The following is a 21,171-nucleotide window of genomic DNA, read 5'->3' as shown; positions in this document are numbered from 1 at the left end:
TGTTATTAAATTCAATATAATTTCAGATTTTTCTATAACTTCTCTTCTGGTTAACTTAGAAAGTGAGGTACAGGTTAGTTTTCTAAACTACAAAAAAGCAACTGTTAGGGATGCTCAAATATGAAAAATTGGACTGATATTGATATCTGATAGTAACACCGGTATTATGCCAGATTTACCAATTTTATTAATTTTTTTTATCCGATTACTCGATTGATCGTAAGAATAATCGATAGATTACTCGATTACTAAAATATTCGTTTACAACAGCCCTATTTATTAGTTTCCAAAGGTTTGTCACAGCTTAGTAGTAATTTAGTGAAAGAGGAGTGAGGCCAGGACTAACAGATTGGTGCAGCTCCTGCATGCATGTCTCTGCTCAGCTGCAGATCTTCTCCAAGCAGCTCACAGCTGTCTGTGTGGGAAACATGGAAGACACCAGACACACAAAAATTACCATTAAAACAAAACATCTTCTGAAAGTTTTGTCTGGGTTCCATGAACAAGACTGAAAACTGTTAAAGCAGAATTACAAGCTGGCGGCTGTTAGCCGAAAAAGGTTTTTAATGGGAAAGAGAACATAAAGAGTGATTTACATCAACTCTGACCCAACAGTGAACAAGAAAAATAGAGACACGAAGAACATTTATTTATTTATTTATTTTTTTTTTAAATCTTTTTCAAAATGTCTTTCTCTTTCTCACTGTTTTTTCAATGTCACATGCTGCTTTTATTTTAATTATGTGAAGCACTTTGAAATGCCTTGCTGCTGAAATGTACTATACAAATAAAATTTGATTGATTGATTTATTTATTCGTTCTTTAATTTATTTGGGACAAATACAATTGGACGTGGAGGCAAATATTTCAAATATTCTTCCATGTAGCAATGTGTGAATTCATATTTTCAGTTCTGTGCTGAACTTTTAAAGATAAATAAATTTTACTTGCAACAAATAACTGGGTTTTAAAATTTCATAAACATCTAAAGAATTAAATCATAGAGGAGAAAAGATAAACTCTGAGTTTTGGGTTGAACTTGAATTTTTATGTACGGATAAAGAATATTAATACATATTAAATAAAATATTATTTTTTAAAGAAAGAGTTTTAGAGCTTAACAGAAAATAAATCCTGTAAATTTTACACAGGAGTACCAGAATGGCTGATCAATACTTTGTCGAAACCTTCCGGTTGTTGCCGGTGTCCCCTGGCTTGAATACTTGAGACTTTCTCTATACATACCTATTTTAATAGTTCAAACATATCTAGTCCAAATATGACTGGATAGGCATTAATATACAGAGTGGCAACCACTTCAGCGCCACTGCAGAAGCTAACATTTACAGTCTTCCTTATTGCTACTTGGGGTACAGACAATCAGTGGCAAGTAAAATGAATGGCGCTGATTGTCTGTTTTAGGAAGCTAAAATCATACATTTCAACTTCCCAAGCTGCATTTTCTTTTGAATCTTTTAAATATGATGCATGGCAGTACAACCAGTGTAAACAGCAGCGCATGTTGAGAAAGGACAGGAAGTTTCTGACATGTGATGACAGATTAAAAGATGAAAAGCTTTTTGCAATAACTTGTGACTTGGTTCTATGAAGCTGTGAAGATTCCAGTGATTAATGCGGCCTGTTGAGCCTTATGAGGTGCAGCGCTGCTCGTAGGCAGGTTTTTACTCGTCATGAGGCTCCATAAGAGCCGATTCATTCTTCTAGCAGCAGGAGCAACGACAGCTGTCTGCTGAAGGAGGCTGCTCTGCACCAGCAGCTGTTGAGTTTGCCCTGCAGGAATATCTGGAGTGCTACATGTTCACTTTCCTCATTTATAAATCAGTGATCAGTGTCGTTCCACTTCCTGCATGTAGCAGAGCGAGCTGGTGTACCGTATCTGTACCGTTGAAATCTTATCTTGGTAATTGGCCCTGGAGGGTTTGTCTGACCCGAGGCTGGTCACGTTTCCCACCTCACAACATTTTCCCCCAGTTACCCACTCGAGGGGAAACGTTCATTCACTTCCAGGACTTGAACCTAATCTGATTCATGTTGGAATGCTTGACAGTTTCTTCCCACTTCCTGCTTTGGGGATGAAGGGCCGTAATTATCCCAACAGCAACTCCAATTATCTTCCTAACATTTCTGAAAGCAGATCCCTAGAATGCTAGTCGGGAATTTTTTTTTTGGAGTCTTGATCCAGAAAACTTTGCACTGTAAGGATCTATTCTGGAACAGAACCTCGTGAGATATTTACTGGAGTGATGCAACATTAGCAGCCCAGAAAACATCCATTTGAGTCTGCTGACAGTGTGGTATGTGCACCATTCCAGCTGTAGTTTTTCTCTAAATGATGTCAGTTCATGTATTAGATGGTATTATCTTCTTGGCGCCTTAGAGCTTCTCCTTGGTTGACCTTTTATGATGCCAAATGTTTTCCCATGCTTCCCTCTGCTTTTCTACAAATCACCTTTGCTGTAATGAATATTTTGATCTCCTTATGCATCATTCAACCTTGATGCAGGAAAGACAAAGAATCAGAAATACGATTACGTAATACTGCATTAACCTTGTGTAGAGCTAAAGCCCGGCAGCCTTCTTAAAGTGGCATTAGCTTGTTTGCGATTGAGTAATTTGATTAGTAGACGTGAGATTGAAAAGTTTAGAGAGGGAAACAGTCTGAGCGATTCAACAGGACACTATCAGCTCAAATCAAAACCACACAGTCCTGTTTCTACAAGTCTGCTGGTTTAAAAAGAAAAAACCCTGAAGGAGGTGGAGCCTTGACATAGTTGCATCATACATGCTGCTAATCAGACGCTCTGCTTGGAATGAGTGGTTGTAATACTCACCATGACTGAGTCAAAACTCGGAGGACAAAATAGAAAAATGGCCAATAAGCAGAAGTTATTCTGATTTCATTTTAGATTCTCGATATAACAGTAGTTAAAAATAATATGCTTTTCTTCAGATCACCGGATTTTGATCTAATTGAAATAAAAAATTAAATTATTTCTGTTGATAAAACTTTTTAGGCCTGCAACAATAAATTATTTTAATAATCAATTGTTCTAATACAGTGGTGTCCAAAGTTGGTCCTTGAGGCCCGGCATCCTGCATGTCTTGCTTCTCTCCCTGGTGGTAGTAACAACATTTTCAGCATGTCAATGTTCTTCTTAGGCCTTCTAACAAGTCATCATTTGATCCAGGTGCGTTAAACCAGGGAAAGAACTAAAACATTCAGGATGCCGGCCCTCCAGGACCGACTTTGGGGACCACTGTTCTAATCAATAAATAAATAAAATTGGCACATTCTGCAGATTTTTTCATTTAACCACTTTAACCACGGGACACGAGCTGCGAATTAGCTTGTGCTAAAGCACTTGGATGCAAACAAGACACTGCTGTTCTGTTCAGGTTGTCTGTGTTGATGTCTGTCCCTATCAAATAAACTTAGATTCATTAATTTAATTCAATCAATCAAACAATCAAATTTTGTTTGTACAACACATTTCAGCAACAAGGCGTTTCAAAGTGCTTTCCATCATAAAAACACAAAAATACGAAGTCATGCAACAAACAATCAACAATCAAGGCATTAAATCAGGTGCCATTGTTAAATTCTTAATTGATTGTTCAAAAGCATTAATTTAAGTTTTTAAAAACTTATTTAAAAAAACAATGTTTTGTTTATTTAAAACAAAATATTGTTTTTAAAAATACAGTAAAAGATGTAAATAACAAATAATTCTGATCTTTTAAAAATAAGAAAATAAACATCATATTTCCTAAAATGCAGTAATAGGAATCCATTAGTGTACGTTTCTTCATTTGTAGCAATAGATGCATCTGCAGCTAAAAAATCATGAAAAGCTCAGACCTTTCTGCTTGACTTAACATCAATTCAGTGTAGCGGATCTGTTGACTATGTGTTTATAACCAGGTAGAACAAATTTACAGGAAAATGTTTTTTTTACTGACTTTTCAATTGTTCCATGAATGTGTAACACTAAAATAAAGACAAATTCCCCAAAATATTTTTTGTGCAAAAAAAATCTAATAAAAAATATCATCCATTTGAATAAATTATTTTTTTTCAAGATGATGTTAGATGAAATACATTAAAACCTACTTGTATGTATTTTTCTTTGTTTTCCTGCTGAGCAGGTTTTCATCTTTTTGACCAGATGAAATTCTCAAATTCCTATGATCAGTTCATTTTAACACCAAAAACAAACGTATTGGTTGTTCATGATGTGCTGTGCAAGCAGATTTTCTTACATCATCTTGTGCTTTGTCCTTGTTCCTCCAAGATGCCATTCGTAGCATTTCCAGCTGTTACAATACATCTGCAGCAAAGAATTTCCTGCTGTGGAGAGCATATGTTAGCTATGAACACAGAGAAAGTTTCCACTAACTAACCTTTGCATCAGTTATCAATGCAACTTAAGCTAAATCATTGATAATGGTAATAAACCTGCACACAGATAAAAATTCATAAATATAAAGCCCAGCCATATGGAAGTAGATCTTCCAGTGAAACAAAAGGAAAGGGAAAAGTAAGGACTTAAGTAACCATGATTGTTTTGGGAAACATCCTCAGGACGTAGTCTGAAATCCCCATCCGTCTGGAGCGGAGGCCTATTTCAGGCGAGGCGAAGTGAAAGGCTTTGGGTGGGATCATGGGGCAACTCTGTAAACAGGAAACTTCCATTCAAGCCCTAATCAGCTTGGTTTAAATCAGTGCTACAGTGTGCACTGCATGGTAAACAAAAGAACGCTACAGTCGTTTTGTGAGCTGTGCAGCATTTACAAACTGAGGAGGGTTTCTAGTAGTGCGTTGAGTAGAAGAAAATAAGTGCAGTTACTCTTCTTAATGTCACACAAATATGGGACAGAAACATGGGTGATATTTTTATAGATTTATCAATGGATCAGTAGTTTTATTCCACAGAAATTTAAAAGAACAAAAGCATAAAACCACTTATCCGGCAATTCCACATGAGCCAAATAGAAAGTGTTCAAGTTCAAAAGGAAGCCACAAGAAGTCCAGTTTAAAGTTTGTGACGAAGGAGACAGAGCAAGCATTAGAAGAAGATACTCTGGTCAGAACATTTAGGCATACATGCCTCACCCTTAACTCTTTATCCTCATGGTGAAACATGGTGGTGGCAGCATCATGTGGTGGGGATGGTTTTCTTCAGCAGCTGCAGAGAAACTGTCAGAGTTGATGGACAGGTGAGTTGAGCTAAATTCAGGAAAATCCTAGAAAAAGCTGATAATTTTACAATTTGGAAAACTTGGCTAACGCCAACTACCATAGGACCACCAGAGAAAAGGTTTTTAGGAAATTATTACACCAAAATAAAACCATATTTAATTTCAATTTTAATGTCAAAAGATTATGAAAGCACAAATATTTGTATAAAATGATAATTGGCATGCTTCGTCTTCTGCAGAGGTGCTGGACATTCAATTTGCTGTAAGAGCCACTGAGTATTACCAAGCGATATTATGTGTTCTCTTAAAGACTTTCACCAGTGTGTTTACAGAGTTGGGTGTGTATTTTTTTGTCCTGTGCTCTAAAATAGTTATAGTTTTGTGAGAACAAAACTAGAGTAACTCCCAAGCAAGCTGCAGTGTCCCTCCAGTGAGCGGGGAGTGTTTGTGGCCTTCGGGGTTTGAAATAAAAACTCTTGCATGAAAGTGGCTCCAGCAGGACGGAAAGCTTTCCCCGACTGTTCCCTAGCAACCAGATGCAGGAGTGGCATTGTAATTCTGCAATTATTTCATGCAGCAGGCCATAGGACAAAGCAGCAGAGATGTAAAAGATTGATTATTGTATTCAATAAATATTTTAGATTCAGCTGGGGGAGTCTGAGGATTAATGTCTCTGTTCTTCAGGAAACGCAGCTAATTGATGCTTCAGCTGAACAGAATTGAATCCGAGCAGCGAGGAACCTGGGTTCTGTTCTCCCTTTGTGTTAAACTTTAGGATTTCATTAGCAGCTCTCCTCCAGGCTTTGGCTCCTTTTTGTGTCAAGTTAATTGGACAGCAGCAGAGGGAGGGAGGTGATGCGGGAGCCTCTTGGGGTCCTTTTGGCCACCAAGCGAGCGATTAGCCCCGGGAAGATTAAAGCACATCTCCATCCCACTTCATCCACCCTTACCCTTTCTTCTTGTTTTTCCTTTGAGCTCTCATGAATCGATCTTTATATATGATGTTGCGTAACTTTGTGATTATTGCAGCACACCTCTTTGAGGCCTTTGTCTGAAAGAGATGGGGCGGGTTTCATTTGGCCGGACGTTTGGCGTTTTTCCCGGGAAAAGGACCCTCTAGGTTGAGGTTCAGTGACGGAACAAAGAGATTCCTTTGTGTCCAGTATTGCTGTGTGTCCGGCGTTGAATCCTCACTGAGCTGTTGTTGTGGTTAGAGATTCTAAAATAAGACAAGATTTTAATTAAGATCATTAACCCTAATTACGCAGAGACAATTACATTGTTTTGTTTTATCATCTTTTTTTTATTATTATTGTTGTTCTAATTATATAATATAAATTAAGATGGTTTAAGTAACTAAACCATCTCAATTTTGCCTGTATTTAACAAACAGTTGAAGTAAAACTTTGTCATGTGTTGAATGTACGAACAGTTATTTAGTAAACTTGAAAATTGATGCCCATTAAATCTCTTACAAACATGTTTTTCTGATTATTCTGTCAATGTAGCTAGTGTAATTGTTGGATACATTTGGAATTCTCCTGAACAATAATTAATATTCTTTATTTCATAAAACAAAAATACATAAACATTTGAACTTTGAGGTATAAATTGTATCTATAAAGTGCCACTTGGAGCATAATAATCCTCCCAAATAATCTTTTTAACCAACTGTATTCACACATAAATCCCTGGGTATTCAAAATGATAAATATGAGGAGAATAAATTGGAGAACTGTTGGGTGATGCTTTGTCATACTAATAATTTTTACCATAAATATGACAAAAACAATATTGTAATAAAGTTTTAGAAAGTATTTAGAAACTCATCAATCTTCTTTTCATACGCTGTGTGTTTGTGTAATCACCACACAAACACACCAAAACAAATACTGTTCTGAAAGTAAAAGGTACGTTTTATCAAAGAGGTCAACTTAAAACAAAAGTTATGTAAGTATTGTGTTTGTACTGGTAAACGGCACACAAGAATTGCATTCAATCATGTGTTCAAATATTGATAGTTAGTCATACTCTTGATGGATCTACACTGAAAAATAACTCAAACTGCAAAAGTAATAATCTCACTATATAGTCATTATTTGTAAATATTTAGTTAAATTGCAATGGACCTCCAACTATTCATAGACACTTCTGGGTAAGACCCCAATTTTTTTTTTTTTTTTTTATCCCAGCCCATTTGATGGTGAATCTGATACTTTGTGACCTTGTTTGGTTTGAAACTGTTGGTCTGTCAGAGCCAACCAGTGACTGACACACCCAGACACACTCCACACCTCTGCAGATGTAGTTTTTATCCACATGAGCCGGTTATGGTGTAGATACTCTAAGGATCCATACAGAATCAGCATCGCAGCCATCCTTTTTCTGTGCACACCTTATCCAGCTTGTGGACACAAACTGCCAGCACCTACTGCTTGTTGTGGTGTTTATGGTCAGTTCTGTACAGAGGCTGGCTTTGAACAGGCTGTGGCCAGTAACCGTGGTAACGAAGTGTGCCAGCAGGCTGCTTGCTTGATGTTGCTGCATGTCTGTATTAGTGACAACAAAGAGCCTCTGCTGGGACCCAGGAGGACCCCAACTGTGACCAAACATCCCCCACTTTGTTCCACGAGCTTCAGGTGTTTATAGATGGATTGTTCATTTTATTCTGCTTTAGCTTTTAATAAGTACAACACAGCCCTGTAGATATCTGATTTTCACTGGTGTTATGTTTTATTTGCTACTTTCAGGAAAAACTTGGAATGTTTCTTTGTTTTATATTGACTACGCTTCACTGAGTCAGCAGTGATAATTAAATAGCTGTAGCAGCCTGCTTGCTGCAGGGATAATGGTAACAACTTGCCAGACAGAGGCAGTAAAGTTTGTCCTTCATCGTAGATCAACTTATCTTGTTGTTACCTACAAGGACAGGAGTAGAGTATTTTGTCCTGGCAGTTTTTGCTGCAGCTTCAGAATATGCATATGGAAGCTCTTGTACTGTTTCCCCTTTTATTCTGTTATACTGATTAGTCTGTTATTTAACAAAATATTCTTTCAGGTTCTGGTTGTTCCATAAGTTCTGGACACAAGATGTTTGAACTTGTACCTGAACATTGTAGCTTTGAAGAATCGCTGTGAATTGTTCTATTCATCCCTTTTTTTCCACATTTTGTCACACTAAAAACACAAATACATTTTTTTAGGACAAGATTGTTGTGATAAAGCTACAAAAACTTCTGCATAGTCCTCTCCGTCCTCCGCTGATGAGGTCATCAGGCGGGATCATAAAGAGTAGTCTGAGTGTGTCCAAGTGATTGTATCAGCAGGAGCTGTTTTCTGTGATTGTAATTCAGTGTTTCTTCCAATTCTCCTCTGGCTGTCAGTCCTCTCTCCTGGCAGAGCAAAAGACTGTGCCTGTCTTTTCAGACTTTGGAGGTAGATCAGTTTTACATGTAAGTATTGGACAATCACCAATCTTCCAAAATTAAGGAAATCTGTGCACCCCTTGTGAAAATCTTTACATTTTCAGAGGATTTGCAATCACAGCTCCTACAGTTTTTGTGTATTCCCTTAACCTGTTTGAAAATGTTCCCTTGTCAAGGGGTACAAGGCTGTTTCCTTCGCTTTGCCCCTTGCAAAGCGAAGAGCTTTGTAGCATTGTAGAGCCATTAGCGAACATTAAATAGAAATCAACTTATATTGAGATTAAATTACACATGGGTAAACTCCAAGGTGAATCCATGCTGCACTTTAATATTTTTATTTGTAAAAAAATTTAACAGTTATGCACTACTTTGTTTTTGTCTCATATAAAAACACATGAAGATGTTGAAGAAATCTGTAAAAATTGCAATGGATGTGAAGACTGAATATTTTAAGTGCTGCTGGTTCAGTTTTGTTTTTAATTTTCTGCACTTTAGACACATTTATTCATTTCCAAAGCTGACTGCAGTGCTGATCAAAGCAAATGGATGGAAAAAGTCTGTTCCCCTGTGGTCTGTTCAGATGTTTCCTACCAAAACTGTTTGATCATTAAAGTACATCCACCTCTTATTATTATCTTTAAGACACATTTTCCAGACTTTCGAACAAACCGACTCTCCTGCTCTCCACCATTCATCTCATTTGCCTCCCACTGGAGACGGAGTTCATTATCGGTCTTGAGGGTTTTATCCTGGCGAGCAGCTCAAGTGGGCACCGCTAAGCTCATTCACATGCCTCCCTGGCTCCCGTTCCAACCAGTCGCCATGCCCACCGGCTGCTTGAGCTCGGTGGGGAGGAAACATCAGCTTCTGGCTGTGGCAGCATAGCTTTTCAGTTCACCAGACCTCCACATTAGCATTCTGATAGGTGTAATTTCTATCATTCTGTATAGCAGAAGCTGAAGTGGACGTTGTCTGGAAGCAAAAGGAGAGCTCTGTCTCTGACTTGAACACATCTAAACAGGTGGCAGAGGAATGTAAGTGTGTGTCTATTGCCGCATTCAGCTTCCAGGCCTGGGAAAGAAAATGGTAAAGTCCACTCTGCTGTCTGAAACCATTAACACCCGGTGATTAGTAAGACCAATAACTAGCTTTGAATTATTCCTGACAATTCCATAGAGGTTTTAAAGTGTTGTAAAGTAAGAATATGATATGATAGTCCAAAAATGTTTGTCTTTTTGATCCCATATTTAGGAAGTCGGCAAGAATGTTTCTTTTCTTACAAATCAACACTGTAAAATTTTCTGAAATTAATTTGAAATTCTTTAAAATCCATAAAACCCAAAAAATCTCAGCTTAATCCCAAAAATGTTTAATGTTTAATTCCACTTTAAAATTGTTAACTTCAAATATTAATATCTACATTAGTGATTTTAACCAGTGCATTTAGCATTTACATTACTTCACTGTTTTTATCGGCAAGCCCTCCACCTAAAATAACAAAAGAGTTTCCATAAAAACAGTGCATAAAATGCAAAGATCTGAGAACATTATTTTTATTAGGGAAGGAAGTGTGTCAGTGGTTGACAACATGAGTTTTGATGCATCATTATTATTATGCGTCATCAGATTTAAACTAGACAGAAAAACATCTTGTATTCAAGGTCCTAAAGATAAAAAATGTCAATCCAGAATTTGTTTTTAAAATATGATCATATTTTTTTCATTTTGAGTTAATATTTTAAAACTGTGGGTGTCTTATTCAGTATTAATTACATTTTATGAATTTTAACCCTTAAAAGGTCAGTATGTCAGTTCTTACAAATCTCCATAAAAATAGATTTATTTTTAAACACACATACTTACAATTTCAGTAACAAGGGATCCTAAAAGTTTGAAAAGTTTCTGCATTCTTTGAAGGGACGTAAAGTAGTCCCATCTGGAGGATAAACATTAACATAGTTAGTTGTCCAAACTGGAATCTAAATATAATTGAAGTTGTTAGTTTATGTTGAGATTAATGTGGAATTAACATGCTTTTGGAATTCATCTAAAAATAATGAATAAACTCAATTTTAGTTGCTGGTATTGTGCTCAGGCCAGTTTATGTGGTGAAAGCGGGTGCAGATAGCGACTGCCGCCACCATGTGACCTTGTTTTAGCATCCACCTGCTCTCTCACTCAGGCAAATGGATAAAAATACCGTGCAGATCCCACACTCTCTGTCAATATGGAGTCAAGGACAGCTGCCGGCCACCGTGTTAACACACGGGAATGTACAAACAAAAGCAAGGGAATGCACACAGGCACACACTCCTGAGCACAAACAGAGGCTACGCAGCGGCACCCGGTGGAGCATCATATCGCCTCCCTGAGGTGCGTGATGGATGCTCTGCACATTTTGGAAGAAAATGCCGTCGCTGCGGTTTTGGCAGCTGTGAGAAGTGGAGGAGGTGGTCTTCCTCAGTCCCACTTGGCACACAGACGTGGTGTTTTGTTTTAGCTGAGTAGACAATATGAAGCAATATATTGTCATTAACGGATACTGCATCGTAGACAACATGACCTTCCAACCTTCAGCACTCGTCTGACTCCCAGTTGTCCGTTTACCTCGTTACTTTGCTCCAGGCTGTTTGTCTCCTCTCACTGCTGCTCCGTCCACCTCATTATTCACCAACGTTCACCTCGGGTTGCTGCGCGGACTAAGATGGAGACTCATTCTTTATTAGATTGCAGACAAAGACAAGGCTGACATTTGATTTTAAACAAAGCTGCATTAAGCCAAAGGTGAAGACTGGGAAGAGGACACTGCAGGATGTGTCAGCATTCCTGCTTGTTTCCAAAGAAAATCCTGTTATGTCTTTAAGGCTTAAAGGAAGTTAGGTCTGGGTGACCTTGTCCTTTAACATCAGCTAAAAGACTTGTTTATGGACAATAATAAAGATCAAACATCAGGGAAAAAATCCTCAATACTTGGAAACACAAAATCTAAAAAATAATAAGCATATGCATGGATAAGATGCTTCCTGATTGATAACTTTGGGTAAAACCTCAACATAGTCCAGTTGCTTTTTATTTAAAATACAGAAGCAAAAGATATCCCCAATCCTGTTATAAATAATAAAGGAAACTGATTATTATATCTATGATATCTATTTATTGTTTTTGATTGTAATACATAGACTCCAAAAAAATGAAAGAATATAGTTTTCAAGTGTTCAATCCCCCAAATTAAACCTATATTTTATCAAAAATATTTCCAAATCTCTAAATTTGCCTTTTTGTTTTTTTTTTTGTAAATTTGGGAAGGAGGGTACTAGCCCTCTTTCAGCCAGCTGACCAGTAGTGCACAGAAATGGGTAGAGCAGGCGCTGTAAAACCTTATATAATGTGATGAAGAAATTGTTGAGGTTTATATGGAAAAGCTGCAGCTATAACCATTAAATAAGTAGTGTCAATTCATAGAGGAATTTTGTATTGTAAGGCTGTTTGTTTTTTTAGGTATGTTATATTTTGAAAAGGTATAAAATATTGCATTTCATTGTTCTGTTTTATGATAATTTACATTAACAGCCCCGATTTTCTTGATATTGGTGATCAGCCTTGAAACTGATCTTTTACATGATCTTATCCTCCTCCACAAAGGTTTGAAAATCGGCCACTGGTCAATGGTTAGTTTGATGACTTAGTCCAATGCTAAGTCATTGAACTAACCATGACTTGGCAGACAGAATAAACTGTCACTACAGATGAAAGTGGTCAAATTAAACTCCGTAATATTAGTTATCTGAAGTGGCTCTTGCCTGATTGGTCAGTGAAAATGTTTTGGCATGCCGTGCATTTGCGTAGCAGTCTGTAGAGTACTCAGGGACTTGCCAGTGACATATGAGGAATGCAAGCCTCACTCCGGGCTGATACATAAGACGGACGCTGAGATGTCCCGGTTACTGGATCCAGGAATGCTGGTGGCTCTCTCAGCGAGGGCGGGGAACCAGAATAGAAAGGCTACAGAGTAATCCACAGGACCTTTAAACGCTGTGGATCACTGTATTATGTTGAAATAATTTATGAGCATTAACAGATTATAGGCATCATCTTTATGCCCATGTTTCTGTTAAAATAAAAAGGCCACTCTTTTCTTAAATGAGGTGTTTTTAACATAAATAATACACTCCTGTGGTATGTTGTTTGATTGCAACCTTGCTTTGGCCCTCAGTACAGTTGAGAGAACAAGAGGATGGAGGAAAAGCTGACCCTGCAGTGACAAACAAGCAGTTGTTGTAAAACTGGGTCGTTCCTGCGCTCAAGCGGAGGCCGATTAATTTGTACTTTTTGTAGCTGTTTTCTCAAAGAGAACAGGAAATCCTCTCTGCAAAAGCAATGAGATTGGATTTGCCATTCCCACTTTGCCTCTCGGGACTGGAGGTTGGAAGAATGGTCAATGGTGGGACGTTTTAATGAGCTAAATTGAAGGAAAATGCAGTTTGTCTGCAGCTTGCCGTACATTAAAAACTCCTGCAGCCTGATGATCCCAGTTTAATCCAGGGTTGCTTAATCTCAGGCACAATGCTGTCCTTTCTTTTGGAATGTTTTGCCTACTGCCATCTTTTTCAGTTTTTCAGTCATCTTCTCAGAGCAAAGAGAAGCTTTGTTTCTGTTCAATAGGAAAGAAAGAACAGGTTTTCTGGTTCTTGAATTAGTTGTTTCAGTCTGAGGACTGACTGCTTTTCAGAGGGAAAACTCTTTCAAACACCCTCCTCTCATTTGCTGGGTGGTGCTATGGAGCTACTAATGATGTCAGTACCTTGTCTCCCCATCTGTCTTTTGTTTTTTTGTCTATTATGAATAATTTAAGTAGAAATAAGACAGCTCTTGTGATTTTGGTCCATTGTTCCCCACAAGCTGTCTTTAAATCTTGTGGTCGATTTCTATGCGCTCTTGATCTTCAGTTGATAAGGTTATGACTTACTGAGTGCTTCTACTGACTCTTTTTTTTGTTTCTTGAAATCAGCTGACGGTTTTCTTGGCTGAAAAATCCCCACTGGTTTCATCTTCAAATTCTTACCAGGAATGTTTTGGTACATTTCTCCTGTCGACTCTTCCTTCAGCTAAGTGAACCCTACATACCATATGTTGAAAAACAGCCTACCCATTATATTCCCACCTCTCTACTTCAAGTTATGTTTGATGTTTTTGTGGGCAATAATATTTAAAGAGTTGCATTTTGGCTAGACGTTTTTTTCCTGAATTGAATTGTCTTGTCTAGACCTTTTCCGACAATCCTTAAACAAACTTCTCCATGCTTCTCTTCAGCAGTGGAGTATTGCGCATAGACACCAGTTTTTTTGTCTTAATGGAACAAAAGACATCTGCTAATTCCTGGTTATTCTGGTTCTAATTTATACTCAAATTTGGCAAGAAGCTGTATTTTAGGTTTTCAAGCTCCAAGCCTTATTCCTCAATATAAACATTTGAAATGAGTCACTGTGATTAATCAGTGAGTTTCAGTTTTTCTTTACAACCCCCTTTTCTTCTTTTCTGCATTTTCTCAGTATCTATCCTCCAAGACATTTTATTTGTTTCACAACCCAGATTGAAACTATTTTTTTTGTTGACCATTTCAGTTCTTGTTGACATCTGGAGTAAATTTCATGTCATGTTTTAACTTCTCACATTGAAAACTTTTCCTGCTGAATAAATAAAGAAAATAATTAATGCAACTATAATCAATCAATTTTGCTTGACTTTGTTCCAACTAATATTTTACAGAAAGTGTGGAGGAGCTCATAAGAGAACTTGCATTTAGTGAATAAACTCAAACGGGCTGTTTGTCATGGAAATGTGATGATGAAAAATCTACAGTTTGTATTGCAACACCATCATATGAATCAATAAATAAAACATCAGAACTCACAGTAAGGCCACAAAATAGCTTCTTTCTGCTCAGAAGTCCTGCTGCACTTCTCCATGACCAAAAACCTGTCATAGACACACCATCAGACCAGAGATGTGATAAATGTATTTTTCTTTTATCAATCTGTAAGAAAGTGACTAGAGAATATGGGAATAGAGCTATGCTCTAATAAAAACACTGACACGTTACAGGTCAGGGTGAGTCAGGTTCTGCAGCCCAGTTGGCCAGAACCCAGGATGTGATTGTGGTCACCTTCCCCGCTGTGGGCTTTAATACCTCCAGCTGGATGTTAATGTTATCAGTAAAGAAGACATGGCCGTTGATTCACTCTGCTTGGTGGCCCCGGGTGGCCAGTGGCGCACAAACACACCAATCATGTCTGATTTTTATCGGTCGGCCATTAATTTGTCATGCAAACATGATTGTAAATTGCAAACATAAAACCTGTACATGCAATTTGCTGACCCATTCAGTAATAGACTCCATGTGTATCTGCTGTTCTGCAAGTGGGTTCAAATATCAGAACTCAACTCGTCTAAATAGCCTTTATATATTTTTTTTACATAAAAAAAAAATAAAAAAACAAGTAGCTTTTCTTTCAGATTCAACATACAAATGCTATTTCCCTGCAGATCCGTCTGATAAGATCCGAAACGTCCTTCACTTCCCTACCTGGGTCTTTAATCTCTCCCACAGTGTCCCATTGTCTCTGAAACGCTCCAGCCCCTTTCCCTTTGATGCTTGTCTGAAGCTGCTGATGGATGGACACAGAGCGCTGCTATCTGCTCTCAGCCAGAAGCCAAATGAATAAATGCGTTGACCGTTTGTGCTGCGGTGAAAAGGGGTCCGACCTGAGAAAATCCCACTATCTGGCACACAGATACCGTGGCGTTAGGCGATAAGCTGCTGTTGGGCCTGACCCAGAGCTGTTAAATTAATGAATACAAATAGTGGCGTGACATTGACTGCTGCGTTAAGATTTAGGTTCCTCTGCTTTTTCGTTTTTTTATAATGTGACAGTAGAGCTAAAAAGGCATGTTTATTGATTTAAACAATCAGCCAGTGTATTAAGGGTTTTTCTTCCTTTTGTCATGCCATACATTTTGCATGCTTTTTCTTTTTTCCTCCTTATTATCTTCCTTTTTTCATTTTCTCCTTTTTCATTTCTTTTCTATCTTTTCAGTTTTTTTGTTACTATAATAATTAATATCTGTTAGTAGGAGAATACTTTATCTTAATTTGTCCAGGAGCCTCAGCCTGTCTCAAATTTTGACTCAATTGACCCAAATGGGAATGGAAAGAACCAAAATAGAAGGGAAAAAAGTAGTAATAAAAGATTTAGGAAGTATTACAATTAAATTAAAATTTTCAAGGTTTTATCAGTTTCATGACAGCTTTATTATTTACTAACAAACTACAAAAAAACATGAACTGATATGCTACGGTTTTGATAACATTAAGAAAAAATGGTTCGTTCATGCCAATGTAAAGGAAGTAGTAAGAGACAAAAATGATCTTTAGTGTTTAACTATCAGTAATAATGGTCATAATGTTAGTTGGTACCTTAAGGTTTTTTCCTCCTGTCTGACAAGAAGTCAAACTTAGCTTTTCTGTTTTGTTTCAGTTGCCTAGTAAGACTAAACTTACTGCGTCCTGATAAATCCACAATCACTTCCTTGACTTCCTGTTCTCTGCTGAGTGCTCTGCCACCCAATCGGCTGGCAGTAGGCCAGACACTGCCTCTCCCACGCCGGGGGGGCCCAACATAAGGGGTGGGAAACCGCGGATGGCCTGCTCCCTGTGTTTGCGGGACCCAAACAGGGCATACAAGGCCTGCCATTGTTTAATTCCTGTCCTGGAAAGGAAATGCCTTTACTTGTCTGGCTGCATTGCTCTCCTGTCATCTGCCTTTACAAAGGAAGGTGCAAGATTCAGTTGCATCAAGGAAATCACTATTTGCAGAGGTCCGGTTGCCAGTGTGTCAACGCTACTTCTGGTTTTTAAACCAGTTTAAAAAAAACCCTTTTGGGTTTTTCCTAGATCAGCGTCTGGGTATGTTTCTCCTCCTGTGGGGCCACCTGTGTTCCTACAAGGATTAGTTTATTGGCAGAATGGAGAAGGATTAGATTGTTGTTACTGGTATAGACTGGGATTTGCTTTTTTTCTCCATAACAGACAAAGAGCAGAAATGCAGCTGAAAGCAGCTTTCATCAGCCCAGCGCTCTTTCTTCTTCTTGATCTTGCTTTCAAACATCGAACATGGGCACCAGACTGCCTCCTCCACTGGTCCTAACTAAACGCTGAAAGAAATGTAGCTTTTAAAACAGCTGGAGCCTCTTAATTTTGAATAAACTTCTCAGAATTTTTTTTTTTCTTTCCCCTACAACTTTCATCTTTTTTCTCCATGTAATTTCTGGTTCTGTTTGCCCTATATGCAGGAGGAGACGGGTATTAGAGACCGGAAAATGTAAGGTCAGGGGAGAGGAAAACATGGGGTCCTTTACGTTCTTTCCATAGAGTCAGTCTGAAATATTTGCGAGTGAAGCCACAATTGATGGTTCTGCATATTTCTCTGTGTGAGGCAGCGCCTCAGTGGTGCTGCTTTATTCAATGTGATGTCAATCTGGAGGCAGAAACAGGCCTGCACACACTGCCACCTGTAGGCGTCTCTCTGCTAGTGCTTAAGAAGGTTAGCTTAAATCCCTGCCGTCTTAGGAAACACTCATCTCCTTACATGAAGTTATTTATACACGCTCATTGTTTTTAGATGTTTATAGTCACTGGTTTCTGAAAGAGCTAAAAGAAAATCTGTGGAAAATCTTTTGGTTTCTATATGAGCGTATTTTTAAATCACAGCAAACGAGGAAACTAATATGCAGCTAAATTCCTGGCTGATGGTTCTTGTGGTTAGCCGGCAAGAAGAAGAAGACGTGGTTCTGTTGCAGTTATGTGGTTCTGGCTTTAGAGCACTGGGCCACCAAGCTGCCTCATAGTCAGTGGTTAATATAAAAAAATTATCAAAACAATGCAGACATAATGGTAGGAAAGATTCTTGCTGACAAACACTCCAGACTTTCTACATAGATTATATTTATTCTTGTAAAAAGATTTTAATGCTCTAAAAAAACAGCCTCTTAAACTATTGCTTTTTAAATTATAAACTAACCAATGACGTGTTCTCTTTCTCAGCCTCACAAACAATAAAAGAGCAAATTAACAAAAATAAACATTTTATAGCTCCAACTTTTGTTTTTTATTGCAAAACTTTGGCTTTGTAGTTTTCAAAGGTCCAGAAAACAAAATAATTGTCTTTAAATAAATGTTCTTGATCTGAAAACATCTGAAAATCATGTGTATTCATAATAATTAAACATATTTTTTAAAGATGGAGTATTGTTTGAATGTATAATCAGCTTAAAAATTGACAAAATGGCCATGCTGCTTTTGAATTCAGTGGTTTATACCGCTGTTCTTTTGTCGTCCAGTAGGTGGCAGTAGTTGTCTTCAAATAACCCCTGCTGGTCCTCTAACAGTAGCTGCTCTTCAGACCTTTTGAACATTGAAATCTTGTTACTCAGGATATCACTGTGTGAGTTTACAGAAACCATCTCCATGGCAACGCTAACCTCTATGTGCATCCAAACTGACCTCTATTTTTACAAGTATTTTAATACTTTACAACATTTTAATGTTATTGCATAATTAATCTGTGTGACTATTATTTATTGTTAAATCAAAGGTAGAATCAGGGATGGGATGATATTCTCACAATACAACTGAAAATAAAACTTCCAAACTAAAATGAGTATGATCTAACTATTTAAAACATAATGGCAACATTTTGTTTTAATGTTGCCATTTAACAACATTAAAATTAAATGTTTTAAAATAAAACATTAAGTCTAGTGTGGCAACATTATTACAACCTTGATTGTTACAGTTATAATTGTTATTTGTGAGGCTTATTTATTGTTTTCTGGAGACAGTAAGTTTGTTATAGTCTCTCTTAGGTGATCCTTACAGATTTTGTTTCCTTCGTCGTTGTTACATTTAATGTAATTTCCTATTTTTGTTTTTCTTGTTTTGGTTTTAGTTTTTTCAGTTTTCTTTTCCTCTAGAACATTTTTTATTTAATTATGTTTTTCTTTTTTTCTCCTGTCATTCTTTGTGTCTTTCTTAATAACTTCATTCCATGTACAATCACATGTGGTGACAAGTGAGTTACAGCGTGGTGGAGGGCTGTGTGTTTACGTAGCTCGTTAAGCTAACAGAGCCTCGGTGTGTTGCACAGAGGTCAGCGATCCTGAGGGAGAGCTTGGTTAGAAAGTCTTCATCAGTACTAATTTATCTGTGAATTACCATGTAATAGACACTAAATGCATGTTATTTACCTGACATTTTAAATATGTTTACCTTTCATCATTTTATAGCCACTGAAACCAAGAGAAGCTATTTTGTATTTGTATTGTGAGCTTCTTAAATGAACTTCTCCTGCTATTGTAACAAAAGTTTAATAAACTGGGGAAAATGGGGGGGGGACACACACAAAGTCATACTTTCTAGCTTTATAACATACATTGTCCTTGTAGCTTGCTAACTGTAGTTTTTAAAACTGTTGTCTTTATAAGGGTGATGAGAGGAACTATCTGTTTACAGGAGATAGACAATTGTAGGATCTCTTTCACCCAGCTGACCTGCAGTGTGCTGCAGCAGTGTGTCATTAATAGGATCTCATTAATAGTTGTAACAGTATGTAAAAAGAAATGCATTAAAGAATAATATAAAGTAAAAAAAAAGAAAAAAAGAAACTAATAAATCAATAAGATTGGGCATAAAATAGAAAATCAATTCTAAATCAATCCTGTTGAAAATGAGAAATAGTAATTTATATTACACTTTATAATAAAATAAGTTGGGAAAAGTCCTTGTTTTTATTTATTTTTTAATGCAATATTTGATACATAAATTACTTAATCAAACCATGTATTTATTTCTATTTAATGCTAATTTTAGCAGGATTTGTCCTCCATATCTCCCAGCACCATCCCATGCCTGGTTGCACTGTTGATTCATTTCCTTCAACAACAAAAGATCAAAATGGCTGCTAGCGATACTCATTCATAAGAGAGATAAAAAAGAAACCTTATTCTGAAGCTTTTCCTGACTGGTTTTGATTTGAAGGTAGAAAATAACCTGGATTTGAGCTATTTCGGTCACACTTTATACTGTCTGCAGCCTTCCAGGTCAAAAGTTTTCTTCATTTTATCTTTCTAAAAAGTGATTGTCTTCCAGTTCTTCTGTCTTTTTTATTCATTCTTTTTTCCATGAAGGAATACAACATTGACAGTCCTCTCACACACACCATGAACTCTGACAGTTGTCTCCATGTCAAAAAATGTTCAATAATTCCAGGATTGTTGCTGTGAGACACTTAACCCAGAGACAAACTGTGCGTTCGGTGTGGCTTGATGCGGACGTCTGGCCGGCTCTCAGGACAAGTTCTCTGTTGTCCCGCCGCTCTGCCGTCGCCACATCTACCTCCAGTTTTCTGCCTACAAAGGCCTCCCAGTAGCTTCCACCAGTCGTGCAGCTCCAGCCCAGACTCAGGGCCTGGAGGTCTGTGGCCCAGTGTGCAGCGGCAGACAGTGGGGTGGCTGTGCTGTCTGCCAGCTCTGGGAGAGGGCCACTTTGTTTCACCTCAGACTTGGACAGCGGCCAGACCATCCCAGAGTTACTCACTGGGTCACTTGATGAAGTAATTGAATAGAGTTTATAGTTGAGCCGTGGATCTTTTTTTTTTATTTCTTCCCCTCTCTGCTGCTGCTTTATTGCCGTCTATTCCAACGTTCAGACTCACAAGTCAATGAAGCCGTGCTTGTTAAGAGTTTTCCGTCATCCCACAGTCAGTTTATGTTCTGCAGCATGAACTAGCTGCATTATAACTGTTGAAGCGAATGCATAATTATAATTCACCAAAGCTCAAATGCGTCAATTTGTTGCGACACTCATTTAACAAGAATAATGTTAATAATCACAGATGAAATTTATTGAGGAAAAATGGGTTTAATTTCAGTTCAGGGATGCCAGAAAATTATTTCTGAAACTATTAATGGTATAATCAGTTATAATGATGAATAATTTACACAAGAACATATAAACAGAACTTCAACAAATGATTTATTAACTTTTTACAACTCTTATGATTAAGATGGCACGGATCTATGTCCGACTGACCTTCTGCTCCTCTTCCTCAGGACCTGGAGATTGTTTACTCGTATCTCCATGGGATGGAGGCTCTGTCCAACCTGCGGGAGCACCAGCTGAGGTAAGCGTCTGCACCAAACGTAGATATTCTGATACAAACATGTTCTATCGGCATACATCTAAGATGGAAAACTAACAGCAACTTGCTGAGGAAGGACTGAAAACTTTGACAAGGTCTTTTTATTCTCTAAGGTCTCTAAAGACTTGATACAAGGAATATTTTAATATAAATTTTACAAAAGATAAAAATAAAACTGAATAGAAGCCACAGACCCTTAAAATCACATTTTATTGCTTGTGGGTGCTATTTAAGCTCATTATTTTTAGTCCATATTGGTAACACTTTATTTG

At 37.6% G+C, this 21,171-nt stretch overlaps 1 protein-coding gene across 3 annotated transcripts in view; it reads left to right on the top strand.

Moving 5' to 3' along the window:
• LOC103137362 (rap guanine nucleotide exchange factor 2-like) overlaps window positions 1-21,171 on the top strand; it is an 86,388-nt gene that overhangs the window by 9,169 nt on the left and 56,048 nt on the right. For all 3 annotated transcript variants that reach the window (XM_016670900.1, XM_016670902.1, XM_016670901.1), the window contains exon 2: window positions 20,811-20,881. In XM_016670900.1, coding sequence (XP_016526386.1) covers window positions 20,811-20,881 — 71 coding nt within the window. The remainder of the gene's footprint in view (window positions 1-20,810; window positions 20,882-21,171) is intronic.

This window comes from Poecilia formosa, unplaced genomic scaffold (genome assembly GCF_000485575.1).
Source record: "Poecilia formosa unplaced genomic scaffold, Poecilia_formosa-5.1.2 Scaffold39, whole genome shotgun sequence".
Lineage (NCBI taxonomy): Eukaryota > Metazoa > Chordata > Actinopteri > Cyprinodontiformes > Poeciliidae > Poecilia > Poecilia formosa.
Note: the sequence above shows the minus strand (reverse complement) of the source record. Positions and strands in the feature narration are given on the sequence as shown.